Source organism: Lethenteron reissneri, chromosome 12 (assembly GCF_015708825.2).
Source record: "Lethenteron reissneri isolate LAM-NWPU_2019-01 chromosome 12, ASM1570882v1, whole genome shotgun sequence".
Taxonomy (NCBI): Eukaryota; Metazoa; Chordata; class Hyperoartia; order Petromyzontiformes; family Petromyzontidae; genus Lethenteron; species Lethenteron reissneri.
In genome coordinates this window covers 13,925,820-13,947,208 of record NC_083790.1, presented here as the reverse complement: position 1 = coordinate 13,947,208, position 21,389 = coordinate 13,925,820, and the positions used below count along the sequence as shown (strand labels likewise).

Genomic DNA, 21,389 nt, shown 5'->3' with positions numbered 1-21,389 from the left:
TGCAGCTGCTGCTGTTGTTGCTGCAGCTGCTGCTGTTGCTGCAGCTGCTGCTGTTGCTGCAGCTGCTGCTGTTGTTGCTGCAGCTGCTGCTGTTGTTGCTGCAGCTGCTGCTGTTGTTGCTGCAGCTGCTGCTGTTGTTGCTGCAGCTGCTGCTGTTGTTGCTGCAGCTGCTGCTGCAGCTGCTGTTGCTGCTGCAGCTGCTGCTGTTGTTGCTGCAGCTGCTGTTGTTGCTGCAGCTGCTGCTGTTGTTGCTGCAGCTGCTGCTGTTGCTGCAGCTGCTGCTGCAGCAACAGCAGTGGCACAAAACATGGGCTGACGGAGGAGGTGCGGGCACCCACGTTGATTTTGTCATCGAAGTGGTGTCCTAAGCTTGAGACTTGGGTGCTGCTGCAGCCATGTCAATGAGGAATTTCGCCGTTGGGTACAGAGTTGATACCACTGGGTGAAAAGCAAGGGACTGCCACGCGTGCTCCTCGGTGCAAAGGAGGATGAAGATTTGTGATGGAGCTCCCGGTTGCTTCGGAGCGCCTCACGCGATGAGACGTAAATTAATTAAAGGCGTGATTCTACAACCGGGTCAGAGACGTGAGGTGGAATACAAAACAATCACCCGCCAATGTTTGCTATGCAATGCATCCTATTTGCTTTGGAGACATTACCAGAGGTGTCACTAGCGGAGATACTATGGGCGTCACTGTGTAGAGGCGCCGTTACGTCACGTGTGAGGTTCCCCGCCCCTCGTCCCCCTGCCCCCGTCTCCTCGCACACGTGACCGCGTCGTGTCCAATGGGAGCGCCTCACGTCACCGGCGAGGGAAGGCGGCGGCGCGGGGAGGAGAGCCGAGGGGAGAGGAGACGGAGACGGGAAGGAGGAGACGGCGGAGAGGAAGGAGAGGAGACAGGCGAGCTGTGAGTGCTGGGAAGGACGGGGTGTGGTGTCGGGTTCCGAGGAGCGCGTAGGCGCGCGCCTCAGCTGTGAGGGGATCCACAGTGACGCGTGAGACCACCAACCGCACCATCAACCCCACATCGGACCCTCGCTGTCACTACAAAGACAAATCACCACCACCATCGTCAAAGTGACACATCGCCGTCATCACCCTATCGACGTAGTATCACCACCACCATGATAACCGTGGGGGCGGCGTGCCTGCGGCGGCCCTGCCTGTGGGGAGTTCGCTCAGCGCCGCGCTGCGTTGACCCGCGAGGCGTTGAAGGCGCCACGTCTCATTTTTGTCACAAGGTTGGGTTAGGGGGGGGGGTTATCACCGTTATGGACGAGGCTGAATCGTGCCCTCTGAGGCGCGCTCACCTCTGAACAAATCAACTCGTCTCCGGGGACGCTCGACCACGACCCGCGATGAACCGAGCCGCGACAGCCCACCGCCCAGGTAGCCCCCCGTTCCACCGCCGAGGTAGCCCCCCTCCGCCCAGGTAGCCCCCCATCCACTGCCCAGGTAGCCCCCCCTCTACGCCCAGGTAGCCCCTCCTCCACCGCCCAGGTAGCTTCCCCCCACCGCCCAGGTAGTCCCCCCCCCACCGCCCAGGTCGCCCCCCCTCCTCCGCCCAGGTAGCCCCCCCCCCCCCACCCAGGTAGCCTCCCCCACCGCCCAGGTAGCCCCACCGTCCAGGTAGCTTCCCCCCACCATCCAGGTAGCCTCCCCCAGCGCTCAGGTTGACGTCAGAAATGTTTGCAAGGCTCTCCAATTCCGGGTTGTTTTCCCTAATTCCTCACCATTACAGGAGGCGGTGAATTATTGTAACGTGGATCATTGTATATGTGGGGGCCGGCGTCCACCCCACTGCTTTCGTCGGGCAGGTGGGGCGCGATGTCCACCCCCTCCACTCCCTCCACCACGTCGATCGGCCCCTGCCGGGTTCCTGCCAACCGGGTGTTCGGCCCCCCCGCGTTAGCGCCTCCTCTGAGGGAGATCGCTAAATTGCTGGCTCACCGCCGCACGGGGTTACTCCACACGCACCCGTGTACACCAACGTTAATACTACAGCAGCGGAGAGCACGCGCACGCCCCTGCCGGCGATCAGACTCTAATATGCGTCCGCACAAAGACTAGCATCAAACGGCTGCATGAATACGCGCTCCGGCGAGTGGGTATTCGCTACCCCGCACCCGCGCTAAGACTCGCTTTAAAGCGACTGCGCAAACACGCACACTTGAATCACAAACACTGTGCTGAAGCTCTGTGCTAATGTCTTTATTCGCGGGGCAAAAACTCTGCACTGCCCGGAGGAAATATTCTACGAGCAGAGCCTATCCTATCACTATCCAATTCCCCAGATACTCACGCGCCCTATTACATACCTCGCAGCCATTCTCATGGCGTCGCACGGACGCGGTGGAGGGACGGAGATGGGAGAGAACCTTGCCTATCGCTGTCTCGTGGCGGCACTCGCTGGCGTCTCATGGACGCTGCAAGCGGCTCGAAGAGGCAGGCTGGCAGGGAGTCGCTCCCCTTCTTATGCCCTGTGATTTAAAAAATCCAGGGTTACATTGTGTCATCCTGCGCAGCCAATCATGCGCCTACCTTTTGATTTTCAAACATTTCTCTGCCCTTACCTGGAGCATTACGCTTAGCTATTTTTCGGCCCATTATCTCTGCGCCCGTATTCATTAACCCCTGACTCAGCCGGTTTAATCTGGGAGGCCGCCCGGCTGGCGAATACACACCCGCGAGTGTGCCTTAGGATATCCCCTTGACCTCATCGTCTGCGCTGCTTGCTTAATATTTCACCCTGGCCCCTCCCCGGTGCTGTGAGTGACTGATTGTGGCTGGCCCGGTGAACTTTTGTGCGCCATACAATTTTAAGCCAATTTAGGGGGGGCCGCAATGTGATTTGTCCTGGGGGGGTCGGCCAATCTCCTGGCACCAAGAAACCGCCGGACTTCCCACCTAGGGGCCCTTCGGATGAAAACCCGTGGTGCCAGGCGGCGATCTCCCGCTGGGACACTACGTGTGTGTGTGCGGCGTGTGTGCGTTCAGGGCGGCGGTCTGGGGGGAATCGCGGCGCTTGCGGAGTGGCTCCGCGGTCGTGGCACTACATATTCCTGTGTTGTGTGGTTGACTGCTTCGTGTGTACAGGACTGAAGCACTCTATTTAGCTGGGTAGCTCTTGTCGTGTTGTTGCAGTGGATGAGGACCATCGATGAAGAGCATGGCGAATTCAGCAGCAGCTTCAAGGAGCTATTGGCTCTTCAGTGCCGCCTAGAGATTGGAACATAACTTAATACCATTATGTGCGTTAAGCTGAAATGTACAAACCGTGAACTACTAAGCAATCATATACATTTTTAACATTACTCTTTTAACGAACGGCCGAAGCGTGACATCTAATGCAGATAAACTCGTGCTAAGCGACAGGTGGCGTGTGCCATGGAATGTTTTTTACTCGTCGGCAAAACAGGAAAACGCCCGGTTAATAAGTGCAGGTGAGAACCCTCGATATATATGAAAGTACAAGCTGTTGAGTGATACCAGCTGTCAGTCGAGGAGGTGGCACACCGCCCAGATACTGAATGTCAAAGAGCACGCGCGCCTCCCAGCGTCTCTCTGCAGTGAAGAATTTCCGCCGAGTTTCTTCTACAAGAGCTGAAAGTCATGAAGCTCAAGCAGCGCGTGGCTTTGCTGGCCATCCTGCTGGTGGCCTTTATCCTCACGAAGCTCTTCATACTGGAGAGCTCCGATCCCTCTGCCGACTTCCCCTGGGCCAACCCTCAAGACCTGCAAAGCTTCCGCCGCTTCCTGCAGAGAGGGGCGGCTGTGGACATGCACGCCACCCTGCCCAGCCCGCTGCACTCGCCATGGGAGGTACGACTTTCCCGCGGGCCCGCCGAGTCACGTCCACGAGCGATGGATAAAATGTAACCCGGCTTACTCTTGCAATTGAGACTATATGCTGGCCTCTTTGAGTTCTCACTCGTGTCTGGGACGGCATCTGCCCATGTGTCGGTAGACGTTGGGGTTCTACTCGGTACGATTTGAAAGAGCGCGCTACAATTCTAGGAGCACGTTTACCCCCCACTCGGTCATTATTTGCAAGTGCGTTTTGTGAGAGCTCTTTAAAAATGAAGTTCATATTATTGTGCTCGCTGGAGACTGTTCTCTGAATATAAATATAATTCTCTTGTGCGTATCTGCATTCGAGGTGCATAGTTTCATATGTATAGAACTGTATATCCTGTGCTAGCATTTTGTACTCCGGCACTGCATTTGCCATGAAACTCTAACTTCAACGCTGATCTCCTGGCTGACAAATCTATTTAGATTTGAAGTTCGTCACTGCAGGGATCCATACTCTTTGGTTCTTTCGGTAAAGTCATGTAGGTATAATATAAAATATATTAAATCACGACGTTTCGGGCACAACACAAGCGTCCGTCATCAGGTGGGACAACCACAGCAAGAAACAATTTCTGAAGTGGGCAAAATGCTCCTGTAACAAGAGGCTATATAGGTAAGAGAGGGGGAGGAGCAATGGGGGAGAGATAGAGAGGGGGGGGGAGTGCTGCGAGAACGTTTAGAGGACGAGTAGACAAAATAGGAATTGATCTTGTTTAAAGCCAGCCTATCACTAATCTCAGAGAGAATAAGATTGTTCCGATTTGAACTTGATAATTTAGACAAGACTCTCTTACAATCACACTTAATATTAAGAGATAAAATGTCCACTTCTGATTGGGACCATTTAGATAGCATGACAGTCTCCTCTGCTAATTCAATGTCAACCAAATGTAGAGTTAACTTGATAGCTAAATTCAACCTGTCAAAATAGAAGCCAGATCCACATATTACAAAGTTAGATGTTAACAAGATTGTCATTAATCAGAGTAACATCCCAATTTCCGACAGCCTAAAATCGGTACTAGCTAAATGGTTTAATTTCACAGTCACCCCTAAACATCTCCCAGTGGATGATTTAATCTTCCAGGTCGACGTAGCCCTCAAAGACTTGGGACATCCCGACAGACGTTGCTAGATCTGAAATTGCCACCATCCTTAAAAATGCTAAGAAACCCATTAGTAACATCAGCAAAGACGAGCGCTCTGAACTCGCAAAATTGAAAAAGAGAGATGACAGTCATCCTCTCGGCCGACAAGGGCAGTGCTTCATCTTCTTGGTTCTTTCGGTAAAGTCACGTAGAAGGGAAGTAATAAAATAATAAAAAATAATAAAAATAAAACATAATAAAATTATTCTCACGACGTTTCGGCCACAACGCAAGCAGCCGTCCTCAGCAGCCGTCCTCAGGTGAAAACCAGGTCCGTCGAGGCGACTCTGTCGCCTCGACGGACCTGGTTGCTTGCGTTGTGGCCGAAACGTCGTGAGAATAATTTTATTATGTTTTATTTTTATTATTTTTTATTATTTTATTACTTCCCTTCTACGTGACTTTACCGAAAGAACCAAGAAGATTAATCCCTGCAGTCACGAAAGCTTTAAATCAAAATTTAAGGGCAGTGCTACTGTCATGGATAAAATCACATACAACAAAATCCAGGACCTTCTTAATGATGACAGTTACACCTAAATTAACAAAGATCCTACTAACAGCCTGACTACAAAAAACAACAATATCATTACCAGTTCGACTTATCTAATCGAACCAGTCAAACGACTCTCCCTAAAACCTTCTGCTACTAGACCACCCAAATGCTATGGTCTTCCATATAATCCATAAAGAAGGCACTCCACTTCGGCCCATCGTTTCCCCTATCAACTCACCTACCTACAAACTGGCCCGTTTTCTGTCTGATACCTTGCTTCCATTCAGTGGCAAGACTACCTCGGCAGTACATAACTCAGCTTACTTGGTCTCTCTAATCAAGGGCATTTTACTGTCCCTAGATTATTTTCTCGTCAGCTTTGATGTAGTTTCTCTGTTCACCAAGGTTCCTGTGCCTGACACCTTAGCAATAATTGAAGATTTAGTCCAACAGGGACTGAACCCTGACGTTCCTACTCTGGTTAGACACTGCCTTACCAACACTTACTTCACCTGGAATGGTACTTTCTACAAACAAAATGAAGGTACCCCCATGGGTTCCCCCTTATCACCAGTGATAGCGAATAATTTCATGGAGCAATTTGAAACGGATGCCATCCAGGCATCCACCCTACGTCCTCCCTTGTGGAAGAGATATGGAGATGACACTTTCGTCATTTGGCCACATGACCTGCCAGCATTGAACCAATTTCTACACCCATACATCAAATTCACCATGGAAGTGGAGAAGGATAGTACGCTACCATTCCTGGATGTTTTGTTTCAGAAGAGACCTGATGGCTTGTTGGGACACTGTCTACAGGAAAGCCACCCACACAGATTCCTATCTGAAACCTGGTTCCCACCACCATCCGGCACAGAAGAATTCCCTCATCAAAACACTACACCATAGGACCCACTGTATTTCTGACCAACACCAGCTAGCCAGTGAACTGGAACACGTACACCAGGCCCTCAAGATGAATGGGTACTCGGACCGCATTATTTGCAAAGCTGTTTCTCCAACCATGGAGAAACAACCCTCTGAGACGCCGATCAAAACCATCATGTTACCATACATAGCTGGCGTTCCCAAAAATATTTCCTAAATCTTAAACAAACACAAGATCCAGGTCCGATTTAGTACAGTACACAAAATCCGTGATCTAATCCCATCTGTGAAGGATGTCATTCCTGACATGCAATATCCTGGAGTCTACAAACTAAGTTGCACCTGTGGTGGGTGTTACATTGGGGAAACGAAATGACATATCTCGGACCGTGTTCGCGAGCACAAGTCAGATCTGAAACACGGCAGAACCAATACCTCCGCCGTGGCTGATCATGGCTATAACGCTGTGGGCTCTCATGATAGTGTTGATTTCCGAGACCAAGGTACTCTGCAAACCTTAGGGCTACTATCAAAGGTTTGTTCATGAAGCTATACAGATATATAAACATAGACATAACTTCAACCGAGAAGATGGATACAAAGTGAGCAATCATTGGAAGGATGTTATTAACCAGGTAAAACCTTAACTGCTTTATGGTGTTGCTTTCATTTCAGCATCTCCAGCTTCTTCAGCCTCCCAATCCCAGCCCCGCTCACTCCCCCCCGGGCATTTTGCCGTGCTCGCCCTTTAATCCCTCTTTTGTCTGCTCATCCTCTAAACGTTCTCGCAGCACTCCCCTCCCCCTACCCCACACCCCCCCTCTCTATCTCTCCCCCCTTGCTCCTCCCCCTCTCTTACCTATATAGCCTCTTGTTACAGCAGCCTTTTGCCCACTTCAATTGTTTCTTGCTGTTGTTGTCCCACCTGATGACGGACGCTTGTGTTGCGCCCGAAACGTCGTGATTTAATATATTTTATTTTATACCTACGTAACTTTACCGAAAGAACCAAAGAGTTTGACAAATCTATTCTTTAGTGTTTTTTTATCTAAGTGGCATTTTCTTGTCTTTTGGTACTGCATTTGTGCACTGTTGCATCTTTTGTGCTGTCATACTGTACTCTCTTGGCCTGTATCCTATTTGTCTTGCATCTATTTTTGTCTTTCGCTCGTCCACTCTGTATTAATTCCACATCAGCATCCGTTCTCCGTCCCATAATCCAGTAGTGGTGATGTGTCCTAGGTTTAACAACACACACGTTGTGCAGCATCGCATGTAAAAAAGCTGTCGGCCTTTTCCAGACCACCAGCTCAGAAGAACTGATTGTGTGGCCATGTCATTTAGGCCACCAACTCAAGGATTTGAGATTATGGCCAACCCACTAGGCAGCGGTGAAACAGAGACACAACTGTTAGACGAGGACTCATCAGTACAGCCCATCATTGGTTGCTGCTGCCATGCTCCTTTTGACCCTCATATAAAGGAGAGAACCTTTACCTTCACACTTTGGGCACCCCATTGACACTTTCCTGAAGGCAACACGAATTCTAAGTGTGTTGCAACGATAAGGTTTTTGTGTCACAACTTACAGATTCGAGTTGGTGGTGTGTCCTTGTGTTGCAGGTGGCCTCACAATGGGTGCTTCCCAGGGAAGTCTATCCAGAGCTGGTTCCAGAGCTGGGAGCCGTACTTCGTGCCATGTCGACGCAGCGCATCGTGAAAGCCGACATCGGATATCGGGGAACGCAGCTGAAGGCCTTGTTTTTGCTTGAGGGAGGGCAGAAGGTGGTCTTCAAACCCAAGAGGTAAGCCTGCTTACATGCTGGAAGTTTTAGACTTTTATCAGTCGTGTCAAGAACTTTGTATCGGCCGCTCTGGTTATTTCAGCGGTTGTTTTAACCGTACAAAACGCACCACAGTTGATGTTGAAGATCGTATGGCGCTACTTACAAGAGTAGGATCATTGTGTGCTGGTGTTATTGTCCAAATTTAACGAATTGCCCGTATATTACTCAATTTAGGATCATACATCACCACCTACTGCAAAAACTTGGCACGACCCTCCTGAAAAGGAGACTTGTTTAGGCTTTCCTGGGCAAACAGGCGGAGTGATGAAGCTGCTTTAGGTCATCTGAATTGTTACATTAAACACCTTCTTCCTCGCCACATTAAATGTCCCATGGACCAAAATATCAAGATGTTTTGTGGTGTCCGGCCCATCTACTCACCCACCTGCTCGCCCACTGACCCACTTGCACACATGTTCTTAGTTTCTGGCCCCTCTACTCACCTATCTACTTACTCATCCACCCGCTCACGTTCACGGTTTTCTAGCACATCTACGAAGAACCCACTGCCGGCCACTCTGCAATTAGTCTCGAACTGTAAAGATTACAAAGCGTAAGCAAAGCGCCTTCCGTCGCGAGAGCAATTACGCTATGAGAAGGACTTGAATAACGAATATAATGTTCTCTGTTTATTTTAGGTACAGCCGGAACTATATTGTGGAAGGAGAACCGTATGCAGGCTATGACCGGCACAACGCTGAAGTGGCAGCGTTTCACCTGGACAGGCAAGCACGTTACACATGAAGACACATCAGCACAAATACACATAATTACGCCTACAGTTTACAGACCGCAATCAGCGGTGAAAGTTCCACATTCCTTTGGTGGGCACGAGTCTAAAAATAGGACAACCACTCTTTACTTCCCCATAAAGTGGTGTTTATTTTATTAACCCCAGAGTGATGATGGGCTGAGTCAACTCCCAAACCAGGATTTGAACTCGCAACTTTTCGAATGCAAGCCGCTCGCTCTACCACTGAGCCGACCTGGTCAGTTCTGAGTTTGACCAGATTTTCTCGTAACACATTTTAACATCTTGTAGAGTTTCTGTGCGTACACGACAGAGGTTAAATGTATACACACATTTCGTCAGCGGAGTGGATGGTAAAAGGACACGGGACCCGAGCCAGGGTGAACGCGCCTGGAGGCCGTTGGCTTTGCTAATTTTTTTGCACGCACGCAGGATCCTAGGGTTCCGCCGTGCGCCGCTCGTCGTGGGCCGCCACGTGAACCTGCACTCCGAGCTGAGGGCCGTGGCCACCGAGCAGCTGCTCGCCACCTTCCTGGTGCAAGGTGACCCACGGACGAGCTGGGGGAGGGCCTGCATTCTCGTCGTGACGGGGGAATCGTTTGTGTCGATGATTTAACAGTAAAATAACCTGGGAACAAATAAAAACAAACCCGGTAGAGTTATATGGTATTGCTTGAGGGGCAGTGGTGGAAATGGGCCGGTAGAGGACGCATCTCCGGCATGGCATCTCTCCGGACACCGCACGTGGGCATGATCTGCCCGAGCCGACTTGGTGACAGGGAATTGAAAATTTAACGTTGATGAATCTTTTTTCTATTTCTCCTGTCGCTACGCAGTTGCTTTTGCGCTATTTCTGTTTGTTTCATTTTTGTACTTTATTTATTCCTTATTTTCGTTTTTTTCATGTCAGTGACCCAGGTCACTCTCGCAAACATGTCTATCCAAGTAACTCTTGAATTCCTACCTGGTTAAACAAATAAACTTGACTTGGTCCCTATCCGTATATTACGGTGTTTCCACACGAGGGACACAGCAGTGAACGTGAACTGCAGGGCGAATGGGTTTTTATAGCGGGAAAAGTCCCACATTCACATTGCAATCCAACCTGACCTGACCTGACCTATTCTAGAAGGATGACATTTATTCTCAAGTGCGGCTATCACACCTAAAATTAACATTCTGTCTCGTGCTGCCATTCCAGGAAACAACACGTGCTTTTACGGGAAGTGCTATTACTGCCGCGAGTCGGAGCCGGCGTGTGCCGATGGTGAGCTGATGGAAGGCTCCGTGACATTGTGGCTGCCCGAGTCCTGGCCCCTGCAGAAGCACCGCCACCCGTGGGGGCGCACCTACCGGGAGGGCAAACTGGCCAGGTGACGAAACAATAAGCTTTACCCCTTCTTCTCTTGTATGGCATCAGATAAAAGCCAGCGACCGGCACTACAATTGTATGTTCAATGTTTTAAGACATTTAGCTTTTTCCACCAGAACACACGTGTTGTTATTGGGCAGTCATTGTTTGATGCACGACTGATGGTTTGCACCTCGCCGCATTTGCAGCTGGGTGAATCCTTGATCGCTCAATTTATGCAGGAAATATCCCCACACGTCGTTCCTCTACATGGTGTTGTTGTTAGGATACGGTTGAGAGCGGTCCCCACTGCCGTCGGGAGAGCAGAGAGAGACCCAGGCTGTTCCTTCATTGGGTCTTAATGCGGGTTCTTGTTTGGGACGCCACTCCCCGTGCCCGGCGTTGCTTTGAGTATCGATGAGCCCCGCATGAGGGCTGCTGCCCTGGTGGTCGCTGCTGTCGAACGTTTAGGTGGGAGTACGACAACAACTACTGCGAGGCGGTGAAGAAGACGCCACCGTACGACACGGGCCCGCGGCTCCTGGATGTGGTGGACACCGCCATCTTCGACTTCCTCATGGGGAACGCGGACAGGCACCACTATGAGAGCTTCCAGGATGATGGCGGTGCCAGCATGGTCATCTTACTGGACAATGCCAAGAGGTAGGCTCACTGCACCGGCACACGCCACATGTTTGTTTCTTGTGTCCGCTAAGCATGTATAATTAATATCGCAAAAAACATTAGTTATGAGTAACACATGTTTCTAAATATGGAGGAAAAAACCGGAGGAACCAGAGAAAAATCCACGCGACGCCGGGGAGAGAACATCCAAACTCCAAATATAAAGCAGACATCAGGGTCAGGATTTAATCCACGACCTCCTGTATACCAGGAGAGGTAGTTAACATCTCGCCAATGTGGCGCCCAAGGAACTAAATAAATAAGCAGACATTAAGCCTTATGGAAAGGAAGCATATTGCCTCCACGTATATTGTCATGTGATCTCCACAATGACACTGATGATAATCTGGATTTGAAGCTTTCGTGACTGCAGGAATCTATACTCTTTGGTTATTTCGGTAAAGTCATGTAGGTAGAAAAAAATAATAGATCACGACGTTTCGATGGCAACACAAGCGACCGTCATCAGGTGAGACAATCACAGCCGGGAAACTGCTGAAACAGTTTCACAGCAGCTATCACAGCAAGTTTCCCTGCTGTGATTGTCTCACCTGATGGCGGTCGCTTGTGTTGCGATCGAAACGTCGTGATCTATAATTTTTTTCTACCTACGTGACTTTACCGAAAGAACCAAAGAGTATGGACACTGTTGATAATTTCGTGTTGTGTGTTATACAGTATCGCGTCGAATTAAGAACCATATCTAACAGTGGGTCCTTGCCAATAAACATATGGCAGTTCAACAGCATTGGTTTAAGCCAGCCTGACTACTGATGAGACACGGAATATCAAAACCTATCTGCTGCTGATGAGATGCACTCCGAGAAGGGGGCTGTGTGGAAACCGGCGTGGGAAGCAAGTGGTGTTGCCTGCTTATTCACTTTATTAATTCATATCAGCTCAGTGGATGGCAACTTGATTGTCCCAACATGTGTGTTGAGTACATTGCTGAAGGTATATTTGGCAATCGTTTTTTTTTAGATAACATTTGAACTGAAAATAAAAACTGTCAATTAAAACTTTAAACTGTGAACTAAAATGTCCTGCTTTCTGGTTTTCACATTTACAGTTTTGGAAACCCTGATCTTGATGAAAGAAGTATTCTTGCCCCGCTTTATCAATGTTGCATGTAAGTATGTATCATAATCTTCTTTGGGTCTTTCGGTAAAGCCACGAAGATAGAATAAATAATAAAATCAAAATCACTACGTTTCGATCGCAACACAAGCAATCGTCTTCAGGTCTTTTTGCTTGTGTTGTGATCGATACGTCGTGATCTTTATTTTATTATTTTTTCTATCTACGTGGCTTTACCGAAAGACCCAAAGAATATGAATTTCTGCAGTCACGAAAGCTTTAAGTCAAGATTTATGTATCATAAACTTAACAAAAACTGATATTTGTTTATTTTGTGCAGATATAACATCATTACTATAAGTAGTCCCTCGGTTAACATTGTTAATCCGTTCCACAAAAACTACTTTTAACCAAAATTACTGTTAATCGAATATAGGAATTACATTTCTGCCAAAACAGGAAGCATAATATGAACCTTATGGCGGTATCCCCAGGGTACCATAGTACCCCGGCTCTCACATAATGTCCGCGATGCAGTCATTTTTAGTCTGTTAATGGTCGGCGATGCGGCAATCGACTCATCTCGGCGATGCGTTTCGACATCGTGGAGTAGCACTGATTTCGGATTGATTGGTACCCCAGTCGCGGAGTTAAGTACACCCCTGGAAAAAATAGTATTGCTTGTGTTGCAATCGAAATGTCGTGATATTTTTATTATTTTTTTAATCTACGTGGCTTTACCGAAAGACAAGTTCAAGTTCATTTATGAGGCATAGCCCTGTTAGCCATTCGGCTCTTGAATCGGGTGCAACCGCAACAAACAAAAAACAAAAACATGAACAAGAAAACATCTTAAAGTGAATATGTGACTAAGTGCAAACAGAAAATCCAAGAAAATACAGAAAAATATTGCAGAAAAAACACCGTACACCAACGCTGTGTGCAAAAATCCCAGTGGGATGCAAGTCAAACAACAACAACCACAAGACAACTTAGATTAAGGCCATCGGTCTTACTCCGTACTACAACAAACAAACGTGGCCAAACCAGTAAACTTTTCGAAATCACCAAAATAAAGCAATGAAACAGTGATCATAGGAACTGTGACGGAATTTTCACAATAAACGACAAACAACATGTACTACCAAAACCCTGCAGCCATAGCTGGCTGCATGAGTCACTCCACAACAGTAGGAGCATTAATCGGAGTATGATAATTTTTCAATGCACCTTTAAGATCAGCACACTAAATAAAAACACAGGTCATACTTTGCAGCGATCATCCGGAGCGAAACATTTTATTTTAGGCCACTGAATAGCACTGGCAGCTAGGGGTGTACAACTCCTCTAGAGCAGTTTTGAATGAAGATCTCATAGGTAGTGACTCAAGTTCCAATTTATTGGCAATAGCATTCCAGACCCTGGGGGCATCAATAGCAAAGGCCCTTCCTCCAGTATATGTACGGCAATAGGGAATATGAAGCTGGTAAATGAGTGTAGACCTTAGGTCAAATTTGTTCTTTGAAACAGAGAGGAGATCCAGCAGGTAATCTGCGGATTTTTTTGTAAGTACATCATGAATAAATAAGATCTAGTGCACAAGCCGTCGAACATTCAGAGATGTTAAGTTTGATCCAATGTAGAGATCACAGTGGTGAGTCCTATATGGGCAGTTCAATGCAAATCTTAAGGCTGAGTGATACATTGAGTCAAGCTTCTTCAGTACAGTACTTGGGGCTGATTTATACACGATATCACAGTAATCAGGTAGAGGCAGTATGGTAGCTTCCAAACAGAACATAGGGGGCAAGCAGTGCTTGTGTCGATACAGAAAACCAATTTTAATTTTTGTCTTTTTCCCAATATAATCAATGTGATCTTCAAAATTCAGTTTTGAATCCAGGATGACCCCAAGATACTTATAGATCTTGACTTGCTCTATTTGATCATTATTTAAGGAATGTAATTGGGGGAAAATAACTTCCCGCTTTAGTCCTGGTGAGAAGCATAGCACCTTGGTTTTGGCAGGATTTAGGACTAGTTTAAGAGCATCTAGCTGATGTTGTAGTTTGTTGAAATCACTCTGGAGCTTAGCAATCACGTCATCTGGAGAGCGGCCAGCAGTAATCAGTACCGTGTCATCTGCAAAAAGATTTACCCTGGAATGATCCAGTTCAGTGCCCAAGTCATTTACATAAAGAGAGAACAAGAGGGGGCCGAGAATGGAACCCTGTGGAACCCCTTTTGTTATCTTAACACTGTTTGACCTCCAACCATCTGTGAATACAGTTTGGGTGCAAGAAAAGAGGTAATTTTTTAACCATTTTACTGTGTTTTTGGAAAAACCGAGGCAGCTTATTTTACTAAGCAGGGTGTTGTGGTCTACTGTATCAAAGCTTTGGACAAGTCAAGAAAAAGACAGGCGCAGTACTGCTTATTATCAAGACTACTGTAAATGTGATTCAGAGAGTCTAATGCAGCAGATGTGGTGCTGTATTTTTTTCGGAACCCAGATTGTTTTAGATGTAATAGATTGTTGGCGGACAGGAAACTGCTAATTTGGTAGTTCAATAATTTTTCAAAATTTTTCATTAACGGGGACAAAATTGAGATAGGTCGGTAGTTATTTGGATCATTTTTAGGGCCCCCTTTATGAAGTTGACGAACATAGGAATGTTTCCATTCTAGAGGGACTGATGCTTCTTTGATAGACAGGTTGAAAATATGGGCTATAGGTTTGTATATTAGGTGACCAACAGTTAGTAGAGCAAAGACGGGAATACTATCTGCTCCGGTAGAGGGAGGACCCTTTGAGGTAGGACAGTTGTTTCAGAACATTACTTTCGTGGATTGGCTGAAAACTAAATTCGTTTAATGTTTGGATAGGGGTGTAGGAATTTGCATGAGCAGGGGTGACTCTCAATACATTATCTAATAGGGTACCAGCTTCAGAAAAATGAAGTTTAAAATTGTCAACTATTTTTGGGGATCTGAAAAATATTCCCCATTTCGGTTAAGCTCAACGGGCAGATTATCTGTTTTGGATGCCTTTTCAATACATTTGATTGTTTTCCTAGAAAATCCTGGCATTTCCATGTGATTCCAGGAGAGTGGAAGAAAAGTAGTCATTTTTTGCATGCCGTATTTTTTTTACACAGCTATTCTTTAAAATCCTGTATTTTAGCCAGTCATTGAACAAATTACTTTTCTGAGAACACGCCCAAGCCTTGTCCCTAGTTTTCATGAGCTTTGTAATCAAAGGATCAAACCATGGTGGACAGTTGCCTTTAGTTTTAAATTTAACCAACGGAGCATGTTTGTTAAGAATTTGGAGAAACGTGTACCTGAAAGTCTCCCAAGCCGTAGTCAGGTTTGGGATATCACAGACCTTGTCAATATCCGAGTGAAGCACATCATTAGTAAATGCCTGAGTGCTGAAGTGTCTCATGGAGTGCTTCTCAAACAATTTAGGGGGGGCTTTGGGTCTGGCTGATGATCCCACCCCAAAAATGAAGGAGTGATCACTAAGGTTATTACCCAGAACACCAGTCAGTGCGAAATTGTGAGGGGCATTTGTCAATAGGATGTCAAGCAGAGATGACTGTCCCGGATTTTTTAGGTTGGGTCTTGGGACATTTATTAATTGAAAGAGGTTAAATTCATCTGCAAAATGTGTGGCCACGGCCGGCGGGTTTAGCTAATTCCAATTTAGATCACCCACTAAAACTATTTCACCTTTAGGGAGGCCCCCAAGATGCTCTCTCAGTGCAGATGCAGCTTCAACATCTTTCCCACTAGGCGGTCTATAGCAGCACACTACCACTATCTGTTGATTATTAGGGAGAGTTATTCTGAGAGCCAGACCTTCAAAGCAACATTTTTTTAGACAAGGAGTGAGCTGGAGAACATGCAATAGTATTACGAACATAGATGGCAATTCCACCTCCTTTAGATCCTCAGTCAAGCCGAAAAAGGTTGTAGTTAATCGTAATCTGCAAGTCATTGATGGCAGGAGTGAGAAACGTTTCTGTTAGGCAAAAAATGTCCGGGTCAAGATTTGCCACTTCTAGTTTTTGTTGACTTAATTTAATCACAAGCCCACTGATGTTGACATGTAGAACACCAACACCTTTTCTGCCAGAAAAATCTACAGAATTATACGAGTTCTTTACATTTGGGCCAGGATGAAGCTCAATACCACCCAGAAATAAGAAAAGTAGAATTAATAGTTTGGACAGGTATTTTCTGTGAAAGGATGAAGAGCGACGAACCTTGGACGAATAGCAGCAGCTCGCAGATGGTGTTATTTTTAAGAGCAGAATGAAGTTTGGAAGGAGTGCTGGTGAAGTAATGGGACAAAGATAGGGTTTAAAAGGATCCAATGATGGAGTGTAGAAGTGTCTATAAGCTGTTTCATTAGCAGGTGTAGTGGCAAATTGAGCAACAAATATGGACCCAAAGTAACAAGGGTAGCTGTTTGTAGAGTTGAGTGTGGCACTAGATATGGCCGGGAGGGACAGCAGTAGGATACACAGCGGGAGAATTGCCATCTTTAAAATATCCGGGGTACACACAGTTTAACACACAAGCGGGGAAAAAAAGCAGAAAAAAAAAGACATATACTTGTAGTCCGAGTGCGAGAAAAAAAGTCTTGCCGTACTCGTCACCACATGCATGGCTTCTCGCCCGTGTGCTAGGGTTGAACAGCCCCCCCCCCTCCAGACAGGGACAGCAGATTCTTGGCTGCTGTGGGCTCGGCTGTACCGCTTGCACCACCTCCTTTCCTCGCCGCAGGATGGTGCTCGAGCTAGCCCTCCTTGAGCTCAGCCCACTGGTGGCAAGTTGTTGCTTGGCCTCTCGTGACTCTGTTGCCCGACCAGACGGCCCCACTGAAGCCCACACAGGGGACTCTTCATTCACGACCCTTGGCTATCTTGACGATCTCCGTGAAGTTGTCCAGGATGGAGCGCACATCGTCCTTGAGCCGCTTGTTAAACGACTGCAGCAGCGCCTCCTTGCTCTGGTGCAGCGCCCACGACATCTCATGGCAGCAGCAGTTGAGAGTGCGCCGCTCTCTCCCAGGGCAGCAGTAGACGGAGCACGGTGTCCCCCAGTGGAGCAGCGGTCGGAGCACAACTTTGCCTCAGGGCAGCAGTGGAGAGAGTGCATCAGGCTCCCTCACGGCAGCAGTGGAGATAGCGCAGCTCTCCTTTAAGCCAGCAGTGGAGACTACGGTGCTCCCTCAGGGCAGCAGTGGACGGAGCACGGCTCTGCCCCAGGGCAGCAGCGGAGAGAGCGCGGCTCCCCTCAGGCCAGTAGTGGACAGAGCGCGACTCTGCCTCAGGGCAGTAGTGGAGAGAGCGCAGTTCTCCCCCAGGGCAGCAGTGGAGAGAGCGCGGCCCTGCCCCTGGGCAGCAGTGGACAGAGCACGGCTCCTCTCAGGCCAGCAGTGGAGAGAGCGCGGCTCTGCCTCAGAGCAGCAGTGGAGAGAGCGCAGCTCTCCCCCAGGGCAGCAGTGGACGGAGCACGGCACTCCCTCAAGGCAGCAGTGTACAGAGCACGGCTTTGCCTCAGGGCAGTAGTGGATAGAGCACGGCTTTGCCTCAGGGGCAGTAGTGGATAGAGCGCGGCTCTCCCCCAGGACAGCAGCGGACGGAGCACGGCTCTCCCTCAGGGCGCCATGTGCACGATCCACCAGGCCTCACTCAGGCTGCGCCAGGCGCACGACCAACCAGGCCCCACTCAGGCCCTTCCTCACCTTTCGTGTCCCTCCTCTTGTCACCCGCTGGGATGACAACAAACGCGCCCCCGGGACCTTTCGTGTCCACCCCCCCGCCCCCTTAACGGGGCGAGGTGGTACGTGTTATGAAGAAACGTCGCCTATTATATGAAATGCCGGCCGTACAGATATGGCCAGTACTGTTGAATAAAGAAAACAATAGCCAACAGTTCACGGCGGGTGACGCAGTATCGCTGCTCGGCCGGAGACAATACTCTACTACCATAAGCCACAACGCGCTCCACGCCACCCACAACTTGGGAAAGCACGCCCCCAATCCCCGTGTTGCTCGCGTCCGTGTCGAGCACGAAAGGTAGAGAAAAATGGGGTAACTCAACGGCGGGGCCCCCACCAGGGCGTCACGAAGAGAGTTAAAGGCGGCCTCCTCCTCCGGCCCCCAATGAAATTTCACCCCCTTGGCCATTAAGGCATGTAATGGCTTAGCGATGGAAGCGAACTCCGCGACAAACCGGCGGTAATCTGAAGCAAAACCGATGAAGCTTCTAACCTCCCCCACCGAGGTGGGAGTCGGCCAGGAGCTGACACAACGCGTTTTGGCGGGATCGGTTGAGATACCTGACCGGCCGACGATGTGACCCAAATATCCTACAGATTCGCGTAGCAAATGGCACTTTTGTGGTTTGAATTTCAAATTAGCTGCGCGCATTTTGAGAAAGACGGCCCGAAGCCTATCAAGATGTTCCTCGAACGTCTTACTGAATACGATAACGTCGTCTAGGTAAATCAAACACACCTCCCATTGCAAGCCAGCGAGAACCAATTCCATCAGGCGCTGGAACGTTGCGGGAGCGGAGTGGAGCCCCATAGGTAACCGATTGAATTGGAAGAGGCCGTGCGGCGTTCGGAAAGCCGTTTTGGGCTTCGATTCGTCGTCCAAGGGAAGTTGCCAAAACCCTGAGAGCAAATCCAAGGTGGAGAAGAATCGTGATCCTGCTAGGGCATCCAGAGATTCGTCCATTCGAAGAAGCGGGTAAGCATCGGCCACCGAGATCTTATTTAACCGCCGGAAATCAACGCAGAACCTTAGGGACCCATCGTGCTTTTTAACCAATACTATGGGTGCACCCCAAGGGCTGGTCGAGGGAGAAATAATGTCAGAAGCCAACATGTCATCTACAGCCGATTTGACATGATCCTTTTTGGCGGGACTTAACCGAAAAGGATTTTGGCGGATAGGAGCGTTGTCACCGGTGTCAATATGGTGGCGCAGCAAATTGGTAAATCCGATATCGTATTTGTGCTTACTAAAGACGTCGGAAAAATCTCGCAAAATGGTGCGCAATTTAGCACGTTGTGAGTCGGACAGGTCAGGTGACTCGGCACACAGCGCCTCCAGCCAACCCTCGTCAATGTCTGAGGGCAGTCGCGACTGAGAATCGGTGGCCACCTGGCCAATGATCGGCGTTTCCGCAGGTACCGGAATCGCATGTGCGAACACGGTTCCCTGTGAAACCACCGCCGTCCATGTCCCGACATTGAGGACCGCGATAAACGGGTCCTCATCCCCTTTAACAATAGTCTGGGCCTTCACCAAATCTGGCCCATTCACCCCGGCCCCAGCATAATGCCCCGGTCTGAGACCCCTTTAGCGAACGGTCGACGCAACCGCAGGGGCACAAGCATCTGTGCCCCTGGGGGTACGCGCACCGTTCGAGCAACGAGCGCCTGTACCGTTGCACAGGCAGTACGCAAGGCAGGGGTGGAAGGCAGGAATGTTATACGTCGGCCCGATGGAAGCTCGATGCATCCCTGGTCAATCAAAATTTTGATAGGCAATTTGGCCAAAAAGTCTGTCCCCAACAGGCACGGAATTGCCAGCGAGGAGGAGACCAACACCGGGCCAGATAGTTTAATGTCCCCGATAGAAATTTGCGCTCGAATTTGGCTGATGATACCTAACGAGCCCCCGTTTGCAGCGTAACATGGTATGTCGACGGGGAGCAGCGGGCGACTCTGAACGGGCAGGATATTATAAATCAAATCGGAAATGATAGTCGCCGAAGCTCCCGTGTCGATCAGTACCCGCACCTCCACCCCATCAATGTGCCCCGTGACAACGGACGACCCCGCCGACGCAGCCACAACCCGGTGAGCCAACTCGGACCATTGGCCCGGTTGGAGCGCCCTCCCCATCAAGCCGCGACCCGACGTACCAGCACCCGAACCCCGAGAATCGTGTGTCGGACCATGTGAGAGGGAAGTGGGTGTGCGTGCAGGCCGAACATGTGGGGTGCCACGACTTGCCGGAGGATGTTGTGGAGGCTTTTGAAGAGGGCCGTCCTCAGCCACAGTTCTTGCTCCGCGTTGTCGAGGAGCCCGGCATCCCGAAGCCACGTGGCCCCGGAGGCCACAGTTGTAGCACACGACGAGCGCTCCAGAAGACTTGGGCTGCTCTCGGTGGCTCGGTACGTCCCGAGCCGGTCGACCACCATCCCGCAGAACGGCCCGCAGCGAAGCCCCCCTCAGATTCGGAGGTGGTCGCCGCCACGGTGTGTCCCGCAGCTGCCTTGTTAGCCTTCCTCCGCTGGGAAATCAGATTGGCATGAATGTGCCTTGCAGCCCGTAATGACGACATGTCCGCATCATCCTGTGCCAGGATGACGAAGTTCAAGTCGTCGGCCAGCAGCAAAATTTTCTCGGCCACCATCGCATCGATCCCCTCCTCGTCCATGCGCGGGAAGGCCGCCTTCGCCAACGACAGCAGGGCCGTGCGGTACGCAAGTGGTGACTCCTTGTCGCCCTTCTGCCGCTCGTAGAAAAGCTGGCGACAATCGGAAGGCGGCCCATAAACCGTGGCCAGCACCTGCAGCGCCGACTGAAGCGTGGAGCGTGCCGACTTGGGTGCAGCGGTGAGGGTGCCAAGGGCATCGCCATCCAGCATCGCCGGAAGAGCACACAGCGCCTCGTTGTCCGTCCACCCAGCCATTTCTTGGTGGGCGATGAAACGGCGCTGGAACCCACCCCAATCGCCGCCGCTCGATACGAACACCTGCAGGGCCGGCAGGCGTTGCTGAAATGTCGTCTCCGTCTCCGATAATCTCCCAGCACTCGTACCGTGTCCATGGACAGTATGGGGAGCAATGGCGGACCGTAATGGAGGTCGCGCCGTCGGTGACGCGCTGGTTCCAGCTTGGTCGATGCTGTCGTCCGCTGGTGATGACCTGGCGACCGCTGATAGGCAGCCACTGCGACCCGCCCCCGCCGATGACGTGGCGCTCGCTGGTTGGGCCCCGCCGCCCGCGTGAGGAGCTGGGGCCCCTCCCTCGGCTCCTACTGTACCCGTGGCGGGAATTTCAAGCCTCCGGCCCATCGCAAAGGCGGGAGTTTCTGGCGGGCGCTGTCCGTCTTCCCGCCGCGCCGCTCCCCCCGGCCCCAGGCGAGTTATCTGCTCCAGCATGGCGGCCGCTGCATATAGGAGCTCCGCCAGTCGGGAGTGGGCCAACGCCAACTCATCAGCCGACGTCCCGACCCTCTCCAACTGTCCGCAG

General features: G+C 49.8%; 1 protein-coding gene across 3 annotated transcripts in view; it reads left to right on the top strand.

The window, feature by feature from the left end:
• Positions 1 to 802: 802 nt before the first annotated feature.
• The window catches only part of FAM20B (FAM20B glycosaminoglycan xylosylkinase), a 31,797-nt gene continuing 11,210 nt past the window's right edge, over positions 803 to 21,389 (top strand). The window contains exons 1-8 of one of the 3 annotated variants that reach the window (XM_061550769.1): positions 803 to 908; positions 3,559 to 3,823; positions 8,015 to 8,196; positions 8,877 to 8,963; positions 9,422 to 9,531; positions 10,191 to 10,362; positions 10,812 to 11,003; positions 12,094 to 12,153. In XM_061550769.1, coding sequence (XP_061406753.1) covers positions 3,614 to 3,823; positions 8,015 to 8,196; positions 8,877 to 8,963; positions 9,422 to 9,531; positions 10,191 to 10,362; positions 10,812 to 11,003; positions 12,094 to 12,153 — 1,013 coding nt within the window. In that variant the 5' untranslated portion in view covers positions 803 to 908; positions 3,559 to 3,613. Of the gene's footprint in view, positions 909 to 3,125; positions 3,824 to 8,014; positions 8,197 to 8,876; positions 8,964 to 9,421; positions 9,532 to 10,190; positions 10,363 to 10,811; positions 11,004 to 12,093; positions 12,154 to 21,389 lie in introns of all 3 variants that reach the window. The other 2 variants (XM_061550767.1, XM_061550768.1) reach the window with 2 other exon arrangements.